This window comes from Otolemur garnettii, unplaced genomic scaffold (genome assembly GCF_000181295.1).
Source record: "Otolemur garnettii isolate 467f Iridium unplaced genomic scaffold, OtoGar3 scaffold00011, whole genome shotgun sequence".
Taxonomy (NCBI): Eukaryota; Metazoa; Chordata; class Mammalia; order Primates; family Galagidae; genus Otolemur; species Otolemur garnettii.
In genome coordinates, this window is record NW_003852406.1 from 1,560,822 (window position 1) to 1,581,240 (window position 20,419).

The 20,419-nt window shown below is 40.9% G+C and overlaps 1 protein-coding gene across 1 annotated transcript in view; it reads right to left on the minus strand.

Annotated features, from left to right (window-relative positions):
• FBN1 (fibrillin 1) overlaps positions 1-20,419 on the minus strand; it is a 233,936-nt gene that overhangs the window by 100,286 nt on the left and 113,231 nt on the right. The window contains exons 8-13 of the mRNA XM_023510045.1: positions 17,809-17,934; positions 12,431-12,589; positions 7,841-8,020; positions 7,058-7,198; positions 5,169-5,288; positions 1,119-1,244 (exon numbers count right to left, since the gene is read on the minus strand). Of these exons, the coding sequence (XP_023365813.1) occupies positions 1,119-1,244; positions 5,169-5,288; positions 7,058-7,198; positions 7,841-8,020; positions 12,431-12,589; positions 17,809-17,934 (852 nt within the window). The remainder of the gene's footprint in view (positions 1-1,118; positions 1,245-5,168; positions 5,289-7,057; positions 7,199-7,840; positions 8,021-12,430; positions 12,590-17,808; positions 17,935-20,419) is intronic.

Sequence of the window (20,419 nt, forward strand, 5' to 3'; positions counted from 1 at the left end):
GGCACTACAGGGATTCTTTTCATTTTCCTAACAGAATTCTACCCCAACCAGGAATTCTGGCATTAAGTCTTTGAATTGAATCACTGAGATAATATTCTGCCAAAAATATTTCTAAGAACAATTTTGAAATTCTTTTAATGTATGAATAGATTCTTGGGATATTTCCCAAAGACAATGGGAAACAGGATATGGAACATTCTTCACTTTTTGCTAAAGGTCTATGAGGTGGAAACTCATCAATAATAGTCCTATTTTCATTCAGTAAAGAAATGGCAGAGAAAAATGATTAAAGCATCCCAATTTCAAATGAAGTGATTAATTCAAGAGGAACTATTAAAGGCTGCTATTTATAGTTAATGTTTCTCTCAAACAAATCTTACATTTTCACATGCTGATTAGTAGTATTTTATCACCAGGCAGACACTAGAAACAAAAGGATTATAAATGACTAGAGAATATATGGGTGTAGGTACATCCTATTTTTTAATGTACAAATTCTCATTTATTAAAAACATCATTACCAGGGATATTTATTTTATTTTATCTTATTTAATTAATTATTTGTTTTTGAGACAGTGTTTGACTCTGTCCCCCTTGGTAGAGTGCTGCTGTGGCCTTATAGCTCACAGAAACCTCAAACTCTTTTCAAGCAATCCTCTTGCATCAGCCTCCCAAATAGTTAGAGCTATATGTGCCTGCCACAATGCCTGGTTTGCATTTTACTATTTTTAGTAGAGACAGGGTCTCACTCTTGCTCAGGCTGGTCTCGTACTCATGAGCTCAAGTAATCCACCTGCCTTAGACTCCTGGCCTGAAGCGATCATTCTGCCTCAGCCCACCTAAGTGGTAGGATTACAGGTGTGAGCCATTGCACCTAGCCCATTACCAGGAATATATAAATGGCAAGCTCTCCTAATAAACCAAAATGTTGTTTGACTCTTATAAATGTGAATTAAGACATCAATGTTGTAGAAAATTCGACTTGCTTCCAGACAAAATACTCGAAATATATTTGATACTTCAACCTTATAGTCAATATTTGGCTTGAACTTGTTAAAGACCCCTGATATTGAAACTGTAATTAAATAGGAGGGAGGACCTTATGATACTGTTATTACCTTCACAGTTCTTCCCGTCTCGGGTAACGTGAAAGCCCGCATTGCACACGCAGTGGAAACTGCCATCCGTGTTGATGCACCGTCCGTTATTGCAGATCCGGCCATTCTGTAAACACTCGTCGATGTCTAAAAATCAAAGTTAAAAGGCAAGAAATATCTTTATTTAGGGGATTTAAAATTATTTTATTTCTCCCTCCCTCCATTTCCAAACTCATCATCCTTGCTTTGGGTTTTAATTACTTAATAACATGCTTCAATATAAATAGGAAATCAAATAATGTGATATTTAGAGTTAGAAGACATCTGACTGAAAAAAATATACCTGCATAATCACAAATGTTCTAAATCTAATTTGTAATAAGACTCCTTAAATCTCAAGTCTGTAAACAAGAATAGATTCTTCTTGACCACTCCTAGCTAATTTATTGCACTAGTATATATTATTATTTACACTAAACTTTGGCTGGTTTCTTTAAACACATGCTTTGGAAAGGCAGTTTTTCTAACTCTATCAGAACAATAAAATAGAAATGCTATTTTTAAAAAAAATCTTTCAATTCTGTGCTTGAAAAATCATCAATCGTATCACTCTGAAACATATACCATCCTTATGACAATCTGGTCCAAGAATAGTTTTATTGCTTATGTAGTCTTAGCCTTTTAAAAAATAACTTTATGAGTATTTTAGCTACCAAATAAAATACTGGTACTATGGGGGCATTTCTCCCTTTTGTCTGTTGTGGTTAATATTACACCAAAGTACACAATAGAGCTTGGTATGTGAGCAAAATGGCAATAACTCAGCCTGTATCTCATTTAAAGATTGATAATCAACCCAGCAAAGATAGCCTGGTCCCTGGATTGTCTGTTTCCCTCAGTTTCCAGAAACTACAATTCTGGATGAACTTCAGAGAAGATGAACACAAACTGCCTGTCTACGTTGCATGCGGTCATCTCCGGGGCTCATTCCCAGAAGACAGGGATCAGGAAGCTGTGTCAAGCTGGAGGGGGGCAGATCTATCTGTACAGAACTGAGGTCACATCTGCCTGAACAGCAGCACCCTAAACATCCTCTGGACGACAAGAACGTGTGCCGGTGGCCGGCAGGTTCCTCTGGCTGTGCTGTGTCTGCCCGGTGTCTGGTGGCTGACCCTCAGACGCACTTTCTTGCTGGGCAGATCCTGCAGTGGTTTCCACACGAGTCATTGGACCCGCTGAGGCAGTCTGGGCTTCTCTTCTGTCTGATCTTTGTGCCAGCAACCTACAATCTTTTTTCTCTCTCATTTATTTCTTAATCCTTGGTAAAAATCCGGCTTGCTCCACACTCCAAAAAATGGTAAAAGCTGCATATTCTTGAGAGGACTTTTTTTTTTTTTTTTTAGGAACCTACAATTTTTGAGGCCCAAAGTTAAAATAAACAGAATAAAGAGTTCATATTTTTCTCTCCTCACCAATTTGAGAATGCCATGGGGCTCCCCATTGCCTTATAAAACAACTAAGGGAAAGTTCTCCTCTCCTGTGGTTCTGTCTGTCTCTCTATCCCAACATATTAAGCCCTCCAGATATTCTTCTCAGCTAAGTACACAGCCCTTTGGACCATTCTGTGGCAATTTTCATCTATAAAATAACGTGAGCATGTTCTGAAATTCCTATGTTCAAGATAAGCTTACCCTAGCTCTTTTTTGTGTGTGTGTGTGATAGCAAATCCTCTGTCACCCTGGGTAGAGTGCGCTGGCATCATAGTTCACAGCAGCCTCGTACTCTCAGGCTTAAACAATCCTGTTGTGTCAGCCTCCCGTGTGCTGGGAGTGTTCAGGGACTATAGGCACCTGCCATAACACCCAGCTAGTTTTTCTATTTTTAGTAGAAATGAGGTCTCGGTCTTGCTCAGTCTGGTTTCAAACTCCTGAGCTCAAGCAATCTATCTGCCTCAGCTTTCCAGAGTTCTAGGATTACAGGCCTGAGCCACCATGCCCAGCTAGCACTAGCTCTCTAAGAAGACAGGGAGAGAGATGATCCTCAGTCTCTAATTTAAAGCCTCAGACTGAAAGACAACCCCCTGCATTTACACTGGCTGGCCCTTGCCCAGCTACGCACTCTCAATAATCACTTCTTTTTGCTTATTTAATAGTGAAGTATCTGAATCAATGTTCAGATACTTCATTCATTTTGTTTTCCACTATTGAAAAATGCTTATTACACTATGTATGTGCACATGCTAATTATTTTAAGTAGTTATAATATTAAGAAGGTTCTTAACTCAGTTAAATATTCAGCCTATCCATGTTTATAATTCCCTAAGTAGGCCATAAAAATATTAGCAGATTGAAAGGCTATGTTCCAGTTTTTTCTGCTCAAAATTGCCATTTACGGTACTGATGACAAGAAATCTTCAAGAACCAAATTTAAAACCAGATCACCAATAAAAATTAAAACTTCTATGTATTTCAATTCACATACTCTTATTAATGGCTGCCAATTTTTAAGTGGTAATAAACCTCCCTACCTTTCCTTGTATTAAATTTAAAAGAGCATTTACTTATATCTGGCCTTACTGCATTAATGATACAGTTTACTTTGTGGCAAGTTGATAGAGATAGAGATAGAGATAGGTATTTGGGTTCCCTAAGGTCGAGCAGTATATCTTATTTATTTCTGTTTCAGAAACTTAGCACACAAAAGTCATTTAAAAAAGAAATAATGGAGCCAGGCACAGTGGGTGCCTGTAATCCTAGCACTCTGAGAGGAGGAGGTGGGTGACTGACTTGAGCTCATGAATTCGAGACCAGCCTGAGCAAAAGTGAGACCCCCCCATCTCTACCAAAAATGAAAAACTGAGGCAAGAGGATTGCTTAAGTCCAAGAGTTTGAGGTTGCTGTGAGCTATGATACCATGGCACTCTACCAAGGGCAATAAAGTGAGACTCTGTCTCAAAAGGAAAAAAAAAGAAAAGAAATTTTGGGGCTGGTGTGGTGGCTCACACTTATAATCCTAGCACTCAAGGATGCTGAGGTGGGAAGACTGCTTGAGCTCAGGAGTTCAAGACCAGTCCAAGTACCAGTGAGACCCTGTCTCTACTAAAAAATAGAAAAGTTAGCCAGGCGTGTGGTGGGTGCTTGTAGACGCAGCTACTCAGGAGACTGAAGCAAGAGAATCACTTGAGCAGAGGAGTTTGAGGTTGCTATGAACTTGGCTGACTCCACCTCACTCTAGCCTAGGGCAACAGAGTGAGATTGTCTCAATTAAAAAAAAAAAACCTATTGGATGGTTTATAAATTAATTAAAAAACAAACTTGATGGGAAATTTCAGTGAGGGTATATGTATAGCTATGCCTCTCAACTTTTAACGTGCAAACATATCACCAGGGGATCTTGTCGGAAAGTGGATTCTGACTCAGGAGGCCGCAGTGAGACCTGAGTCTGTGTTTCCAACCAGTTTTTCCTTGTTGCTGCACATTGACAACCAGTAAGGACTTAGAGGTGACTTCCTTATCCTTTAGACCAGGCGTCCTCAAACTATGGCCTGCGGGCCTCATGTAGTCCACCGAGGACATTTATCCGGCCTACCAGGTGTTTTTGCCACTGCTGCCTGTCCTGCTTAGCAGCCAACTCGTCCTGGGGCCCGCAGTCCGGCCCTCCAATGGTCTGAGGGACAGTGAACTGACCCCCTGTTTAAAAAGTTTGAGAACCCCTACTTTAGACCTTTCTATTAAGAAATTAATTGCATGTAATTTCATCTGAAATTCCTGTCTCCATGTTATAAAGAACAGTCCTCCTCTCTACACCTCTCAGATGAAAACTCAATAGGCAACAGCCATGAGACAAAAGAGTAATGAAAATAAGATACTCCTGCAGGCATGGAGGCATCTTTTAAAATCATTTGCGCGTTTGTTAGATCTTATGACACTGTCCTTCAGAGTGACAATTTTAGAGATTAAGTACAAGAAGCAACGGGGACTGTATTTGCCTCTTTTGACAAGGGCTACACGCCACTGAACTTGAAGCCAACCTCCCCCCCCCCGGTATGCATGCCCCACAGCAGGACCATACCTCGGCACTCCGTCCTCGTGAGTGTGCTCTGATACCCAGCTCGGCACTGACAGGTGTAGGAACCCTGGTTATTAATACACTCGCCACCAGCGCAAGGGTTTTTCTCACATTCATCAACATCTGCGAAGCACAGTACATTTTAGTGAGAAATCAGCAATAGCTTATAATTCAAAGACTCTATCAGTTTCTTTTATCCATACAAAACCTTTCCTTTTAAGAAATAAATAGCATACACAGTTATGCTACAAGAAATAAAAAAAAGAGAGAAAGAAATAGTGTAACAAAAGGATCTTTTATCTTTCCATTATAATATACCATGTCATTAGCCATTTGAAGACTTATTGAGCTGTTCAAGTGTATTATTTTCACGTGTCATTGTTCAGAGAAAAATTTCAAACACATAGCAACTTGACACTCCAAGCTAATAAACGTTTCTTTTCTTTGAGTCTGGCCTAAGTGAATCAAACAGACTAACATTTCAGAAGTGGCTTCTGGATAAGATTCTGAATATCTCTCGAAGCTCTATTTTTTCCAATAAAAAGAAGACCTAATCATATCTAAGCATCCCCTGCTGAGGTCTGGTAAGAACATTAGAACAAAACATGGAGCAACTGTCATTTAAAAGGCACTGTCCTTACCCACCATCAAATCTGCCCTACCCCCAGATGGCCTCAGCACACAGGCTCCCAAGAGTTAGCCAGGCATAGTGGTGGGTGCCTGTCACTTAAGAATTATCAGACACTTAGGGAGAAATTAGTTCGTACCCTCCTATTTGTAAAGATGATGAACTGAAGCTTAGCCAAGATAACCAACCCACTTGTCCACATGCTTCTCAGCAGCATACCCAGCTCTGCCCTCACATTCCCCAACCCTGAGCTGGACGATCCTCTGCTGCCCAGCTCTGGAAGAAGTGTTCAGACCGCCAGGAAACTAAAGAGCTTGGGAAAACAAGAACCACTCATTTCTGACTGATTCATAATTACAGAATTGGAATGTGTCACAGAACTGAGAGGCAAACTTATTTAAAAAAAAAAGAATAGCAGATGGCAACTGGTTATTCCTATACCATCCAACAAATCGATTATTCTTGTGTTATATCTCTTCCCTTCACCAGCTTAAATGCCTCATCAACAATTTAAAGTTTCTCTCTTTAATTTTTAATGACTAACTAGAGAGAGCTGACAAGTTACCCATTTAAATTAATAAAATGTGGTAACTGTCATAATTGGAGGATATTTTTAATGCTTTCATCTAATGGCTGGTCTTCTGGGAGGATGACTTAATTTGGAGTTACCAGCAATGACTTAAATATATTTTAGAATGAAATTTAAAAGTCATTGTACAGGCTGAACAATGGCCACCAAATATGTTTATGTCCTAATCCCCAGGAACTGTGAAAATGTTACATGGCAAAGGGAATTAAAAGTTGCAGATGGAATTAAAGTTGCTGATCAGCTGATCTCAAGACCGAGTCTCCTGGATTACATAGGTGGCCCAATGTAATCATAGAAATACTTAAACATGGAAAAGGGAATCAGAAGAGAGAACCAGAGAGTTAGAGAGAGATCTGAAGACACTACGCTGCTGGCTTTGAAGGTGGAGGGAGGGGCCGTGAGCTGAGCACGCAGGCAGCCACTGGTAGTTGAAGAAGGCAAGGAAATGGATGAGGCTTGAGAGACTGCAGAAGGAACAGAGCCCTGCCAACACCTGAATGTTAGCCCACTAAGACCTGTGTTGACTCCTAATCTACAGAATTGAAAGATAATAAATTTTATTGTTTCAAGCCACTGAGAGTGAAGTAAACGGTTACAGCAGCAAAAGAAAACCAACACATTCATGGAGCAGAATTGCAACAGCCTCTTGGTGCCCAGCAGAGATCGATCACATACCGATACACTCTCCACGGATGTCCAGTTGGAATCCTTTGTTGCACTCGCACCGGTAGCTCCCAGGAGTTGGAATGCAGCGTCCATTCTGACAGAGGTAGCGAACCAACTGGCAGTAATCGGTGACGTTGACAGGCAGCACTCCTGGAAGAGTAACATTAACCCCCGTTAGAATTATTTTAACTATGGTACCTTTCATCAGTGCTTTGTCTGGCAATAATACTCCATCAGAGATGAGGAGACCCTGTGGGCAAAGGTCACCTGTGACAACAGAGCCTCTGACTGCCCCCGCCAACAGAGACCACACTCTGGTCACAGGGGAGGTGTGCTGCCCTGCCAAGGCCTGCTATTCTGCCTCCTTCTCCCTGCTCCATCCCCCATCTCACTCTCAGGCCTCCAGTGTGAGGAAATAACAAAGGCAGAGAGATCCCCGTGTTGAACTACTTACAAAATTGCTTTGCAAGCTATATAACTCACAGTATAATTTTATACCTCCTCTAAATTCGTCCCGTGAATCAGATTTAAGTCTCTCCCACAACTCTCCCATAGTTGGCTGAAAACATTGATAACAAAAGGACATTAATCTCTGGAGAATATGAAAGAAAACCTCTCCTTTTTCTCCATGCAACAGGAAAATGGAGAAACATAAACATAACACGATTTAATCTAAAAGACTGAGTCCAACAACTGGCAAACTTATTTAATGACTGAAGCAGCATAAATAAACAGAAAAACATTAACCCGATTATAGCAAGAAAAATAATTAGATGACTTCGGAATTCTTACTTGGTGGTTCCCGAGATGGATACGGATATTCCACTGGTGGTCGGGGGATCGGAATTTGAGGTCCAGGAGGAAAGCCAGGAGGAACAGGATGAACTGGAGGAATGGGGCCCAGGGGCGGGGGAGGATACTCTGGTCTCCCCGGAAATACAAGAGGAACAGAGCATAGCTTGTTGTAATCCTCTGGAAAAACACAATACAAGAGCACAACAGCTGAGCTGTAGCTTATCTCACAGACCTGCGGAAGTCATCCTTACATTTTAAAGACTTTTCTGAATAAAACTGATCTTCAAACTACATAGGTCAGTTGGAGAAAAGGAAAAGAGCCAACTGACTTCATTCTCATTTTTAATACCCACAGCAGCAACCATTCTGGAATGATAAAAGCAAACTCCCCAAGAGGGTGTACCACATCCCTTGCCCTTCCCCAAACCTTAGGAAGTCTTTACTGGCATCAAAATTCATTTCACAGAAAACATAAGATGCCTCCCTTTCTCCATCCAGTCCCACCTGTGGATCCACAGAGCTCACCAGAGCCCATTACAACTTGGACTTTATCTTTTTTTTTTTTTTGCAGTTTTTGGCTGGGGCCAGGTTTGAATCTACCACCTCCAGTATATGGGGTATATGAGGCCGGCATCCTACTCTTTTGAGCCACAGGCGCCACCCTGGACTTTATCTTATGTGCAACATAAAACCACTGGAAGTCTTCAGCAGGGGCAGGATGTGATCAGATGACCATTTTCAGAAGATCCCTCTTCTTGACACATGGAGAATGTACCAGAGAGAGCAAGGTGGTTGCAGAAAACCAAGGGCAAGATAGTGATGGCTGGATAGGGAGGGAGAGGTGGTACTGGACAGAAAGGGATAAATCTGAAGCATATTCTAGAAGTGAATGGGTAGTGCTTGGTGAAGGAGTAAATGGGAAGAAGAAATCAAGAATGAATTCTAGTTTTCTCATTGAGCAATTGGGTGAATGTTGGTTCCCTTGTCTGAGATGGGAAAAGTTATGGTGGAGGAAGGTTTGGTGGGTAGAAGCCAAGTTCCATTTTGAACACTTGAGTTTTCAGAGTTCACACATCCAAGTGGAGATATCACACAACAATTGTAAAGAAGAGTCTGCAGGCTAGAGGAGGAATCAGGGCTGCGGATACGTTTTGGAGTCATCAGTAGAGAGGTGGGAATGAATGAGCTCATCTAAGAAAGGTGTGGGGAAGTCGAAGAGGAGGAGTCCAGAGATAGGACCCCGAGGAATACTGACTAGTAAAAGACAACAAAATAAATGGAGAAGTGGCCCACAGGGGAGGAGAAATGCCAGAGGGCAGTGGGTTTGGTGTTAAGGCTGCATCGTGATCCGTCAGTGAGTATACCCTGACTTAATCATGCTTCCCTAGGATTGCACATTTTTAGGAAATTACTATTTCTCATAATGCCAGATTTTTATTAGAATAAATCATCTTTAGGTTTGTAACACATTTTTTTTTTTTTTTTTTGCAGTTTTTGGCCGGGGCTGAGTTTGCACCTGTCACCTCCAGCATATGGGGCCGGTGCCCTATTCCTTTGAGCCACAGGCGCTGCCCTGTGACACATTTTTTTCCTGAGCTTCCAAAACGATGTTTTTAAACACTGTCCAGGTTTTCAGGGATGTATTTATTTCACTCACTTTCACGTTTCCTACAAATAGCCATATTCTGTTACAGATCCCTTCTAAAAGTAAATTATGTTACGTTGACATTTTTTTCTCTCTTGCCACAATGTCAGTCATTCTACTGTCACATTTACACAGTGATCTTCCCATAGTTTCCATACTAGTTTCAGCCATTAATTTACAATAAGCTAATAGTTTTCTTTGTCCTATGCACTAAAATTTAACTTAAGACAGTAATATGTTTTACTGAAATGTATTTGTATTTCAACCTCACAGGACATTCTGCCAATTTACGTGTGGCTAATATCCATTTCTAAAACTTCTTCAATCCTATTTGACAATTCCAACTCAGGTCAAATTCATGTTGTTATGTTTTCAGAGGATTCTATTACAGCATTTTTTATTATTATCTAGCTGGTTCAACTCACAGAGATTCTGTAGTGCTTGACTGTCTTTGGAAAGGAATTATATATTGTTTGTGCTGCCATGACTCAGGATGCAACAATCCCTGTTGTCAGCAACAGTAATTCTCCCTATGGAGTTATTATCTGGGTATACCATATCCATCATTCCCACTTCTACCAAATTTCTACCACTAGAACTGCACAGTCTCTGAAGACAAAGATCATGTACCATCCATGACTTGCTCCCACTCTCAGCTTAACCTTGCAAATTGTACATAAGAGAAATTCATTAACTATGTGTTGGATTTAATTGAGTAACAATTATATTAAGGAAGACACTTTGCTTCCAAGCACTTGTAAGCATCCAATCAGCCTCTATTTTTAAAACTTAGGGCATATATAAAAGAAGTTGGCTAGCTTATCAGCATTTTTGCTAATGAAATGGATATTTTACCTTAAGCATGTCAGTAAATTCATCTTAACTTCTCTAGGCAAATTTATGAGACTGGGTCATATACTCCTTCCTACTTCCTATAGATTAATAACTTTCCCATGAACCCCTTTACATTCAGGATCAGCAGCCTGGGCTTTCATTTTGGTCAGCAGGTGTCCATCTTTCCTATCTCTGTTTAAGCCAGGGATGATGCTGATTTTTTTTTTTTTTTAAGCATGAAAAGCAGACCAATTTAAAACCCTTCCTGTATCATCACTCTCTGTAATTTAAGAGCCTGGATCTTTGCAGCATTGGTACTGGAACACCTGGGCAAATATAAACCTTCCTGGAAGTTAGATTCCCCTGTCAATCTGCTTTGTCCTAGGCTATCTCAGGGCTGTGCATCTTTTAGTGGTGCATGTGGGAGAGCAGCTCCCTGCAAAGCCACGCAGAGGAACCTGGTCTTCTCCCCTACGGTTCCCAAAGTAGGTCCAGCTGGAGCCATCTAACCTGCTCTGGTCCTCTCTCTACAACTGCACAGTCTTTGAAGTCAAAAGTCACGTACAATCCATGACTTGTTCCCGCCCGCTGGTCAAGGCCCAACTATGGGAAAGAATCCTCATCAAGACAGCTGGTTCCTAAGTTAACACATGCATTTAAAAAGTGATTCTCCTGGTACCCAAGCCACATGTCTTGGAATGAAAGTCATGTTCTTCTAAACAGTGACTTCTAAACAGTGACAAATGGTCCCTTATTGAACTAAAGAAGATGGGCTTTATTTATTTATTATTTTAATTAACAAATAAAATTGTATATATTTATTGTGTACAACCTGATGTTTTGAAATATGCTCAGTTGGTGGGAAAAGTGTCACTTAAGTTGTTCACCATACTCGAATGACTTCTATGAGCAGAATTTTGCCAAAGATGGTGCAAATGGAAAAAGCATGAGAGATACGGGACCATGGTGATGAATGAGATCTCCTAATGAGATGTGTAAAAAAGCAACACATGAACACACATAGGAGTGAAGCAGAGTGGTGTGGATTCACACCTTCACTAACACAAAGCAGGACCACCACGGGAGCACAAGGAAGACAGGAGAGCTTCCAGTTGTGTTTATCTTGGGATATTAGTGTATCAGATCGTGTTTGAGCAAGTCCTTAAAAGACAAGATGGGATGTAACAGGCAAGGTGTCAGGAGCAGGGAGTGGAGAGTAAGGACCTGAACCGAAGGAAGCTTTAGGACTCAAGGAACAGACTGAGTTTAGAAATGCTCAGAGTGGCTTCAAGGAAAACTCAACCATAAAATTTAACCAGAAAATAAAGCTGTCATAAGGAACAAGATTTAAAAGATGAACTGGGATCAGATTTGGGGACTTCAAATGCTATGCAAAGTAACAAAATTTTCTTTGCAAGAAATGGACTGATTGGGACTACTGGATATTGCCCAAGTTCATGCTGCGGAAATTTTTCTGGACATTTTTGTCCATATTTTCTCCAGGTGTAATTTTTGTAACTGAACTACACTGAGTTATACTTTGGGAAAGGTATACGGCACCTGTGGAGTTCATGGAGGCGATGGAGGGGGCTACTGCCAATGGTCTAGACTAGAGAAAATAAGCTTTTAATGGAAATCAAAGAAGTGGGACAAAAAAGAGAGAAATTCTGAAGGAAAAAAAAATAATAGGACTTTGCAACAAGGAAGAGGAAAGAGTTCAATGTTATGGAAAGAGGAAATGAATCTCTTACCTGAAAAGTTCTGGGAGAGCTGAGTTTTATCCTACTGAGCTTCTGAGTACTACCTGAGAGCCACTGAGTACTCAAATGAGTGTAAGAGAGAGAGCAAGTATCTCCAGAAAAGGTGCCCAATCGGTGGTAATAAGCAAGCTAAGTAAGAGGCAGTCCCTGAAAACAGTACTCTTTGTATAGATCTCTGCATTTTCCCTATTTATCCCCTGAGGAAATTTCCCTGGATGTCATCACTTATATTTTCTGGAGTCTGTTCATGTTTACCTGGGTTTCCATTAGATTTACATCACGCAATCTGCCATTGGGTTTGTGAGGGTTGGGATAGGATACCCTGCAGATAACCAAAAGGGCTCTTACCAGTTGCTCTGATGGGACACATCTCTGGGGCAACAGTGGCCCCTGGAGACCAGCACCGGCCAGTGTCACAGCAGCACTGCATTTTGGTTATGGACTGCGGCAGCTGGTTAGAACAGCGCCCGTTGGTCAGAGCTGTGTAACAGTATCCTGGGCGAACATCTGAGAAGACAAAGGAACATATACACACATCACTGAGATCAAACCTCTAACAATGCTCCCCTGGCCCGGGACCTCCCCACTTCACACCCGGGCTCTGGCAGGATTAAGTCACGCTTCTGCCCTGCATGAGACCAGTGCTCTGTCAGCAACCCCTGTGTCACACCTTTTGCCCCTGTGTGCTGGTGCACTTGGCTGACATCCCACATTCTATACCCAAGGTGGGGATGAATAATTAAAACCATATGTGCCATAGGAAAAGAGAGACTAAGAAAATCACTGGTGGTGACAGTTAATTATTTGTAAAGACATGTCTCTATACCGAAGAGAGACTGGGTTGTCCTTGGTTCTAAACTACCTAATTTGAACCATTTTAGGCAAATATTTATATAAATCTATTTTAAAACAACATCAAGTCTACATTTCTAAAAGATCATTCTTATTTTTCTGGCTGAAATTGCGATTCAGACATGTGAGCTTTTTTTTTTTCCCCCGAAGGAATGAACTACTTTGCATTCGGATCCAATGCTTATTAATCAAGATTTCCTTTTGTCCGGGGGCCCTAACAGATTTTGTAAGGCACTAATTAGTTACAAGTTCAAAATGTATATGCTTCCAAATTCTTAGTTCTATGGGACACAACAGTTCTAGAAGGACATTTTTGGCAGAAAGGTATCTTCTCAAAGCAACATGGTAAGACACATCTCTGTATATCACTTTTATTGGGTTACATCATGTCTGACTGTCATGACAACATCTGATACACTGCAATACAACTCTGGGCTACCAGAAAGAGGTCACGACATAGGAAAAATCTAACTGCTCCACATGCCTTTGTAATATTACCATGAAATAGGGAAGGCAGGTGGCAAAGTGCAAACCACCTTCATTTACCTTATACGTGTTGAGGGCATACTTCTGTTCAGTAAGATCTATCTCTCTGTAGTTCATTTGAAAAGTAAATAATATTTTAAATATGCTTGCTATTTAAAGGAATGTAAGTGGAATCCTTTTGTAAAGTGAAAGATTTTTTTTTAATAGCCAAAACCCATCCCTCTATTTCCAGTAAATCTGAGTGTTAGGCATCACATTTGCTCACACGGGGTCATATCTGTCATTGTTATTTACATCATTCTTCAGAACACCAAGCTTTCCAATTTTGAGGGTTTTTTCAGTATATTAATCAAGTGCAATAAAAACAAGGCTAATTTAGAGGCATTTAAATTATTAACATCAAGTGAAGAAGGCTAAAACCAATCGAGACAAACCATAACAGAAAATCATGAGTCAACTTCAAAGGATACAAGATTATTTCCAAAAAGTGTTTAAAACCACGAGCAAGTATAAATGTGCTTTCCAGAATTTTTTTGTGGTTCCAGTTCCTGCACCTCTGGTCAGACCAACAGCCTTAGTAAAGAGGTAGAACAAGTTTTATTCCAGCGTGGTCCAGCCAGGATAAATGGCTGGAGAGGGCGTGCAGACAAGTATGCTCTGTGAAGCCACGGGTGGCACCTCCCTCAGGAGGAAGGTGGAGAAATAGAACATCTGACAGTATAATTTGCAGTGCCTTAAAGCCACTATTACTTTATATACTTGTGAAATGGTAAACATTTGGGGGCATGGAAACCAGAGGCTATCCAGAATGGGAAGAGATATTCAAAGCTGGCTTATAGCCCAGCTGCACATGAATTTGGTGGTCAGAACTCAGTGTAAACATTTGACCAAATTATAAATTTGTACATATAATTTTCAGCATGGGCTATCTTTCAGAGCAAAACTGGGACCTTCAGCTGCCAATGACAAACTCTAAATGGACTAAAGTCTATTATTTTGCAAATTAACTATGATGCTAGGTTATTGCCCATCTGGCTGGCTTAATACATTAAATCAATGAATCACAGACTCTTGACCAAAATGGTGCATGTTGGGGCTGAAAAAATTACATAGCAAGTTTGGGTTCCTGGCAGTCCCTGCTTCACAAACGGCACCTGTACATACAATGATCACTTTGCTAATTTCTTTCTTTCTTTTTTTTTTTTTTTACTAAAGAAGAACAATTTATTGAAAATGTAGATTTATGCAACTTATTTTAAAGAAGATACAAGGGATAGAAAGGAAACCAGGGAGAAAATCAGGAGCCTTTGGAGGACCTGACCTCCCACTTCCAGCCTCCCCAGGCACACCAGCCTGAAGTTTTCCACTTCATGGTAAAAACATCATAGCTAGCAGGACAGGATCCATTCTGGAGCTGAGTCGCTTTATGCAGAGGGCAAGGGGTAGCTTTAGGATAATCTGAAGGCCTACTGGAGGCAAGAATGTCAGGATACAGAGACATAAAGGGAGGCAGAAGGAAGCTGCAGACAACTTCCTGCATCTTAAGTCTTCTCTGGTCAAGACGTCTGGTAGACACGGAGTAGGAAACCTTCCTCTTTTCTCCCCTTTGGAATCACTTGGCTCTTACTCATAGGACATAGAAATTACATTGTATCAAAACAAATATATGATGGACTAAATGGGTGTTTGTAGGTCATCCTAAGCTGTCAAGAGGCCTCTCTTAACCAATTATTAACATGCTGTGTCCAACCAGGAGCTAAAAGCTGTAAGGCCCAAATTAGGGACAGGATATCTATGACGCCCGGGGGCTAAAGAGTTAGAATACACTAATATGAAAAGACAACCCTACACAAAGTATGATAAATTACCAAGGAAGATCACAGAACAAGAAATAAAATAATACTGCAAGAGCTAATGGATCAAAGGGAGTGTCAGGGCCAGGGAGGTCTGAGAGTCTCTGAATGTTGTGACAGAAGGTGACAGTTGGAATTGTGTGGTTAGAAGAGATTGATAAAGACAATATGACATACCACCATCTACGTATGGGATTTTCAATTGGTGAGATTCACTACTTCCAAACTATCAGCTTACAAGCAAACCTTGGATTTGTTTATAAACTGAAGAGCATTTGTATTATCCTTATTAGGATAATGTTGGGAGTTTCTGTGGTTTTCCATATGAGCTTTAGGGAAAGCAGAAAGGTCATTTTGTATAACAAGTTGCTTTAATTATTGGTACAATAAAATTCCACAGAAGAAGAAACTATGCTTGCCCAGGAGTATACCAAAAGGGAATTAAATGCATGGGTTTTGATGGGCAGGGGGCAATACAAGGAAGCCAGGGCTGTGCACTCAGAATCCCAGCCCCTCACCCATAACCCACATGCAATTGGGCCGAACTATTTATTTAAACTTTCTAAATCCCAGCCACGTCCCCTCTACAATACTGCTGCAAATGTCATCAGATAATTTACATAAAATACCTCACTCCTAGGAGGTGATCCATGAATCCTAGTTCCCTTCCCCTCCTCCTTTATACAAAGTGGATATGGATATGTTCGATAAAGAGAAAAGAATTTTTAAAATGTAAACTATCTGATGACCTGATATGTGAATATATTTTAATCCTTTCATGGAGTTTGGGGTTCTCTTTGAGGGTTAAAAAAATTTTCCTATAGTCTGGCCAACGAAAGCTTCTTGTCTACCTCTAAGATAATCAAATCCAATGGCAATTGTGTCCTAATTAGACAGCTGGGAAGAAAAAGAAGCTACATGAATTGCACTTGCCAATCTTTCACCGTAGTTCCAGTGTCTTTGATAGATTCCAAAAAATCAGGCCATCCAGATACCACTCTTTTTTCTAAGGAAAAGTCCAGATACACTTCCCTCACTGGTTGTACTTATTCAAATGTCAACCACAGACACTGTCCTCAGCTTTTATTATACGTGACTAAGTACAGAGGAATTCAGAATTTTAAGTGCAATTCAGTTTTGGTCTGAAATCATGGCCTGTGGTGAAGATGTGAAGCTGAGTGTTTTTGAAAATATGGACCGGAAACCAAGATTAAAAGATAGGCTTCATCTTTCCCCAAGGCTATGTGCCACAGGATTCCTAGCTTTGCTCTAAAAATAACAAATTACTCATTTTGATATTTAACAAATACTTGAGCCTACTACATGCACAGAAGTGTGCTGAGAACCCTGGGGATACAGGGATAGCAGTTACTAGTCTTAAAGAGAACTTATAACTTAATTAGAAAGACAAAAACATACAGTCTTAATGGCATTTCCTGATAAGGCCATTCAGGAGAAGCACATCCTTCTAAGTAACCTGATTTGGGATGTCCTCAAAGTTGCACAAGCTGAGCAGAAGCATGAAAGGAGGCTTGAGTTGGGAAGAGTGTGTTCTAAGCAGTGTACCAGGTATGATTAAAGACATAAAGGAACTGGAATGCCTGGCCCACTTGTGGGATGAGGAGCTGGGACTATGCTGACAGGTTAGCAGGTTGGGAAGAGGGGCTTAGGGAGCGAAGCATCTTAACTGTCAGGCTTTGCCCTCTGGAATTTGGATTCTAATCTAGAATATTGGACACTGAAGGAAATCTTAACAATAGTTGAATCTGGCAGCTGTCAAATCTATGTTTTAAACCACAGAGCCCCTTATTTATAATAATTGATACTTCACATGGAAGCCCCACGTGTACCATAGAAGAAAGCAGAATCGCCACGCCCACAGTGGGCGTTTAGGGGCAGGAAACCTTCCCACTCAGCACTCCCCCTTTTCACTGTCCTTTTCTCCATTCCCTGCAGCCCTGGAGTGCTGTGCAGTACCCAAAGGATCAACCGGACACACAATGAGAACCACTAATTTTCAAGTCTTAGTGGAAAAGTACCAGAGGTTTTGGAGCAAGAATGTTATTTAATCAAAGTACTATTTTAGGAAGATGAATCTGACAAGATAGATTGTAGAGAAGCCAGAAAGCAAGGAGAACAATTAAGAGATTGTTGCAAAATTTCAGGCCTAAATTAACGTAGGATTTGGGAAATGACTGAAGGTGGAAGGAGAGAGACGCTGGGTATCGTTTCAAGGTTTGATGCCACATAACTGCAATACTAATATGTAGACCAAGGATATCTGTAGGGTCTCTTGGAATATCCCTTTCTTACGGGTGGCAAAAAAACAAACAATAACAAAAAACCCCCCCTCAAAACAGGAACACAAAATGCCTCTGTTCTTTAAGAGGGCACTCAACTGTTTAATACCTTCCATAAATGTACATTTTGCCTCAAGTGATAAATTATATTCCCCCTTAACAAACCTGTTTAGAAAGATATTTGTTATGGAACCGATTTGTGCAAACCACGTGTGCTGCTTGTATTGAAACCTACCTATGCATCTGGTGCCATCTGGAGAGGTGTAAAAACCAGGCGGACATTTGCAAAAGTAACTGCTGACTGTGTTTGTACACTCGCCACCATCACAGATTCCAGGAATAGTGCTGCATTCATCAATATCTGGAACATAAATAAAGACTTTCAGTATTCATAGGGCAGAGTACAAAACCGTTCATCGTTACAAGGAGTCAGACGTCAACACCAGTCAAATCATGTCCCTGGAAACCGCCATCTTTACAAACTGAGAGCTACATGGACTGCAGTCAACTCACCTTTAAAATCTAAAAAGCTGGGTATTGGTGTTTCACCTGGTAACTACAGCCTGCTAATATTCCAAGCGTCATTTATTCTGCAATTTTCATTTCACCTTCATTTCTATTTTTTGCAGGGTTAAACTCCTCTACTAAATGTTCTATATTCTGCTGCATTACTTACTGTATTTCTTCTTGACCTATTTTCCAGAACCAGATGCTGAACTCCTACAGAGAAGACCTTAGGGTCCTAGTGTTGACCAAGACTTGGCAACTTGGGTCACCAGCCTAAAAGTAGACAGTATCAGCTTGGTGTTCTCAATAGCACCCAAACTACCATCAGGATGGTTTTCTGTGCTCTACCCTGAACCACTTCAAGGAAGGACTTGGTGCCCCAGTTGCTGGCAATGCTGTCAGCAGATAACCTTTGGTTCTTGGGCCCTTCAAGGATTGCTTGAACCACAGAGAGCCACCTTGCCTGAGGTCATACCCTTCCTAGGAACTCCACACCTAAAAGCAATTGTGGAGGAGGGGAGTTAAAAATTTGGTCATCTAGGAGTTAAAAATTTGGTCATCTAGACCCAATGGGGGACAACTCTGAAGGCCACTCCCGTCCTCCAGTCCTCCATTTCCTTCTAGGGTCAGCTGAGGCTATCACAGGGAGCCCCACAGCTCACCTGCTCCATCCTGCCTCCTCATGTAGCCACACCCTTGCCTCTTCTCCTTCTCTCCTACAGCATCCATCCCAAGGACATCTCCTAGTTAACATCCTGAATGCTATGTAGGCCATAGCTGGGGTTACCCCTCAAGGCCCAATGCCACTGGTATCCCCCAAGAAAGAAGTAAAAGTCCCTTAAGTACAAATCTGATCCTATCCTTTGAGGGGAGCTTTTTAATAGCCCAAGCCACACACTGCGAAATGCTAACAGATATGGCACCAGTAGGAGAAAAGAGAAAATTGAGAACTTCCTGTTTAGGCTAGAAGTGACCTCAGAGCACAAGAAATCTACACGGCCTCATCTCTAGGACCAGTGGGGCCTTCTGCACTGACCTAGAGAGAGAGGGCTGAACCCAACTCTCCTGGGAGGATTGCAAGGGCCAGGCTAACACCCTTGAACTTGGAAAGGCTTACAACCTTAAACAAGAACATTTCTTCTCCACTCTAAGTACTGCTCTTCGTTTATTAAACAAAATAGAGCTCTAAGTGGACAAGATGGAGGCATCTTCTGACTCAAATTCACTGTTAGTCAAAAAGTCAGCAGTGACAGTGTTTATGTGCAGGTTAACCTTTTTCAAAGCAAAATCACCATTCTTCTATGCTAGGCTAGAGGCTAAACCAAACAATATTTCACAGTTTATGTTTGAGTCAATGCTAACATAAACAGCATTGTCATTGTGAAGCTGTATAATGATAAAGGTGTATATTCTATTCTGACGAATATAAATTTCACTGGAGTCAGTCAAAAGAGTTGGGCAGGGAAACTAGAAGGGCAGAGCTAAGGTTCAAGAACCAGCATAATATTCTCAAGGCCTAGTTTAAGAATGTTCTTTAACTTGGATCCTCTGTATTTCCTCAGCCACACTTCTACTTAACACAGATATACTGAAGAGCCTACAGGATTTGAAACCTCAATTAAGGACAGAGGAAGATAGAATGCAAAGATAGGAAGAATGGACTGCTCTCAAAGTGTTCATAAAAGTGAATGGTTGAATCATATAACACCTGCCAAAGATTATGGGAAGAGACTACTTATTAAAAAATATTTTTTCAACCTGTTAATATAAATGACTGTTACCATTCTTCTGAAGGCATTTAGCACACATCGACAGCCAGAAAGGCTAAGTGACAGCACATATTAGAAAAAGTTAACTTTAGTCAGGTGGGAGAAATGTTTTTCACACACTGACTAGGTTAGATTTGGATGCTTTATTGAAGATGACAATTAGCAACAATCACAACAATGAGAACTTGAATGTGAAGAGTGTAAACATGAAGGCATTGTCTAAATGCCTTCTGTGTGTCAGCGCATCTAACCCACACAATATAGGTATGATCGTGGGATCTGTTTCTATACCTCTGGTGCCCAGGCATACCTCTTATATTACACTGAGGCCTACAGAAAAGTGACATGAATAAAATCTGAAATAACAAGAAAGAGGCCCATCATTTATAAAGTCTTGAACTGGTAGGAGTGTGGAGTAGGCTGCAGGAGGAGTTTCATCAGGGTGCATGCCTTCAAAGGCCAGCAGGTCAGGAAGTATGTCATAGTGCATGCCTCCCTGATTTTTACACAGATAAATATAAAAATGGGACTAGGCCAAAGTGTTACATTTGAAGTCAGCTTAAATGACTT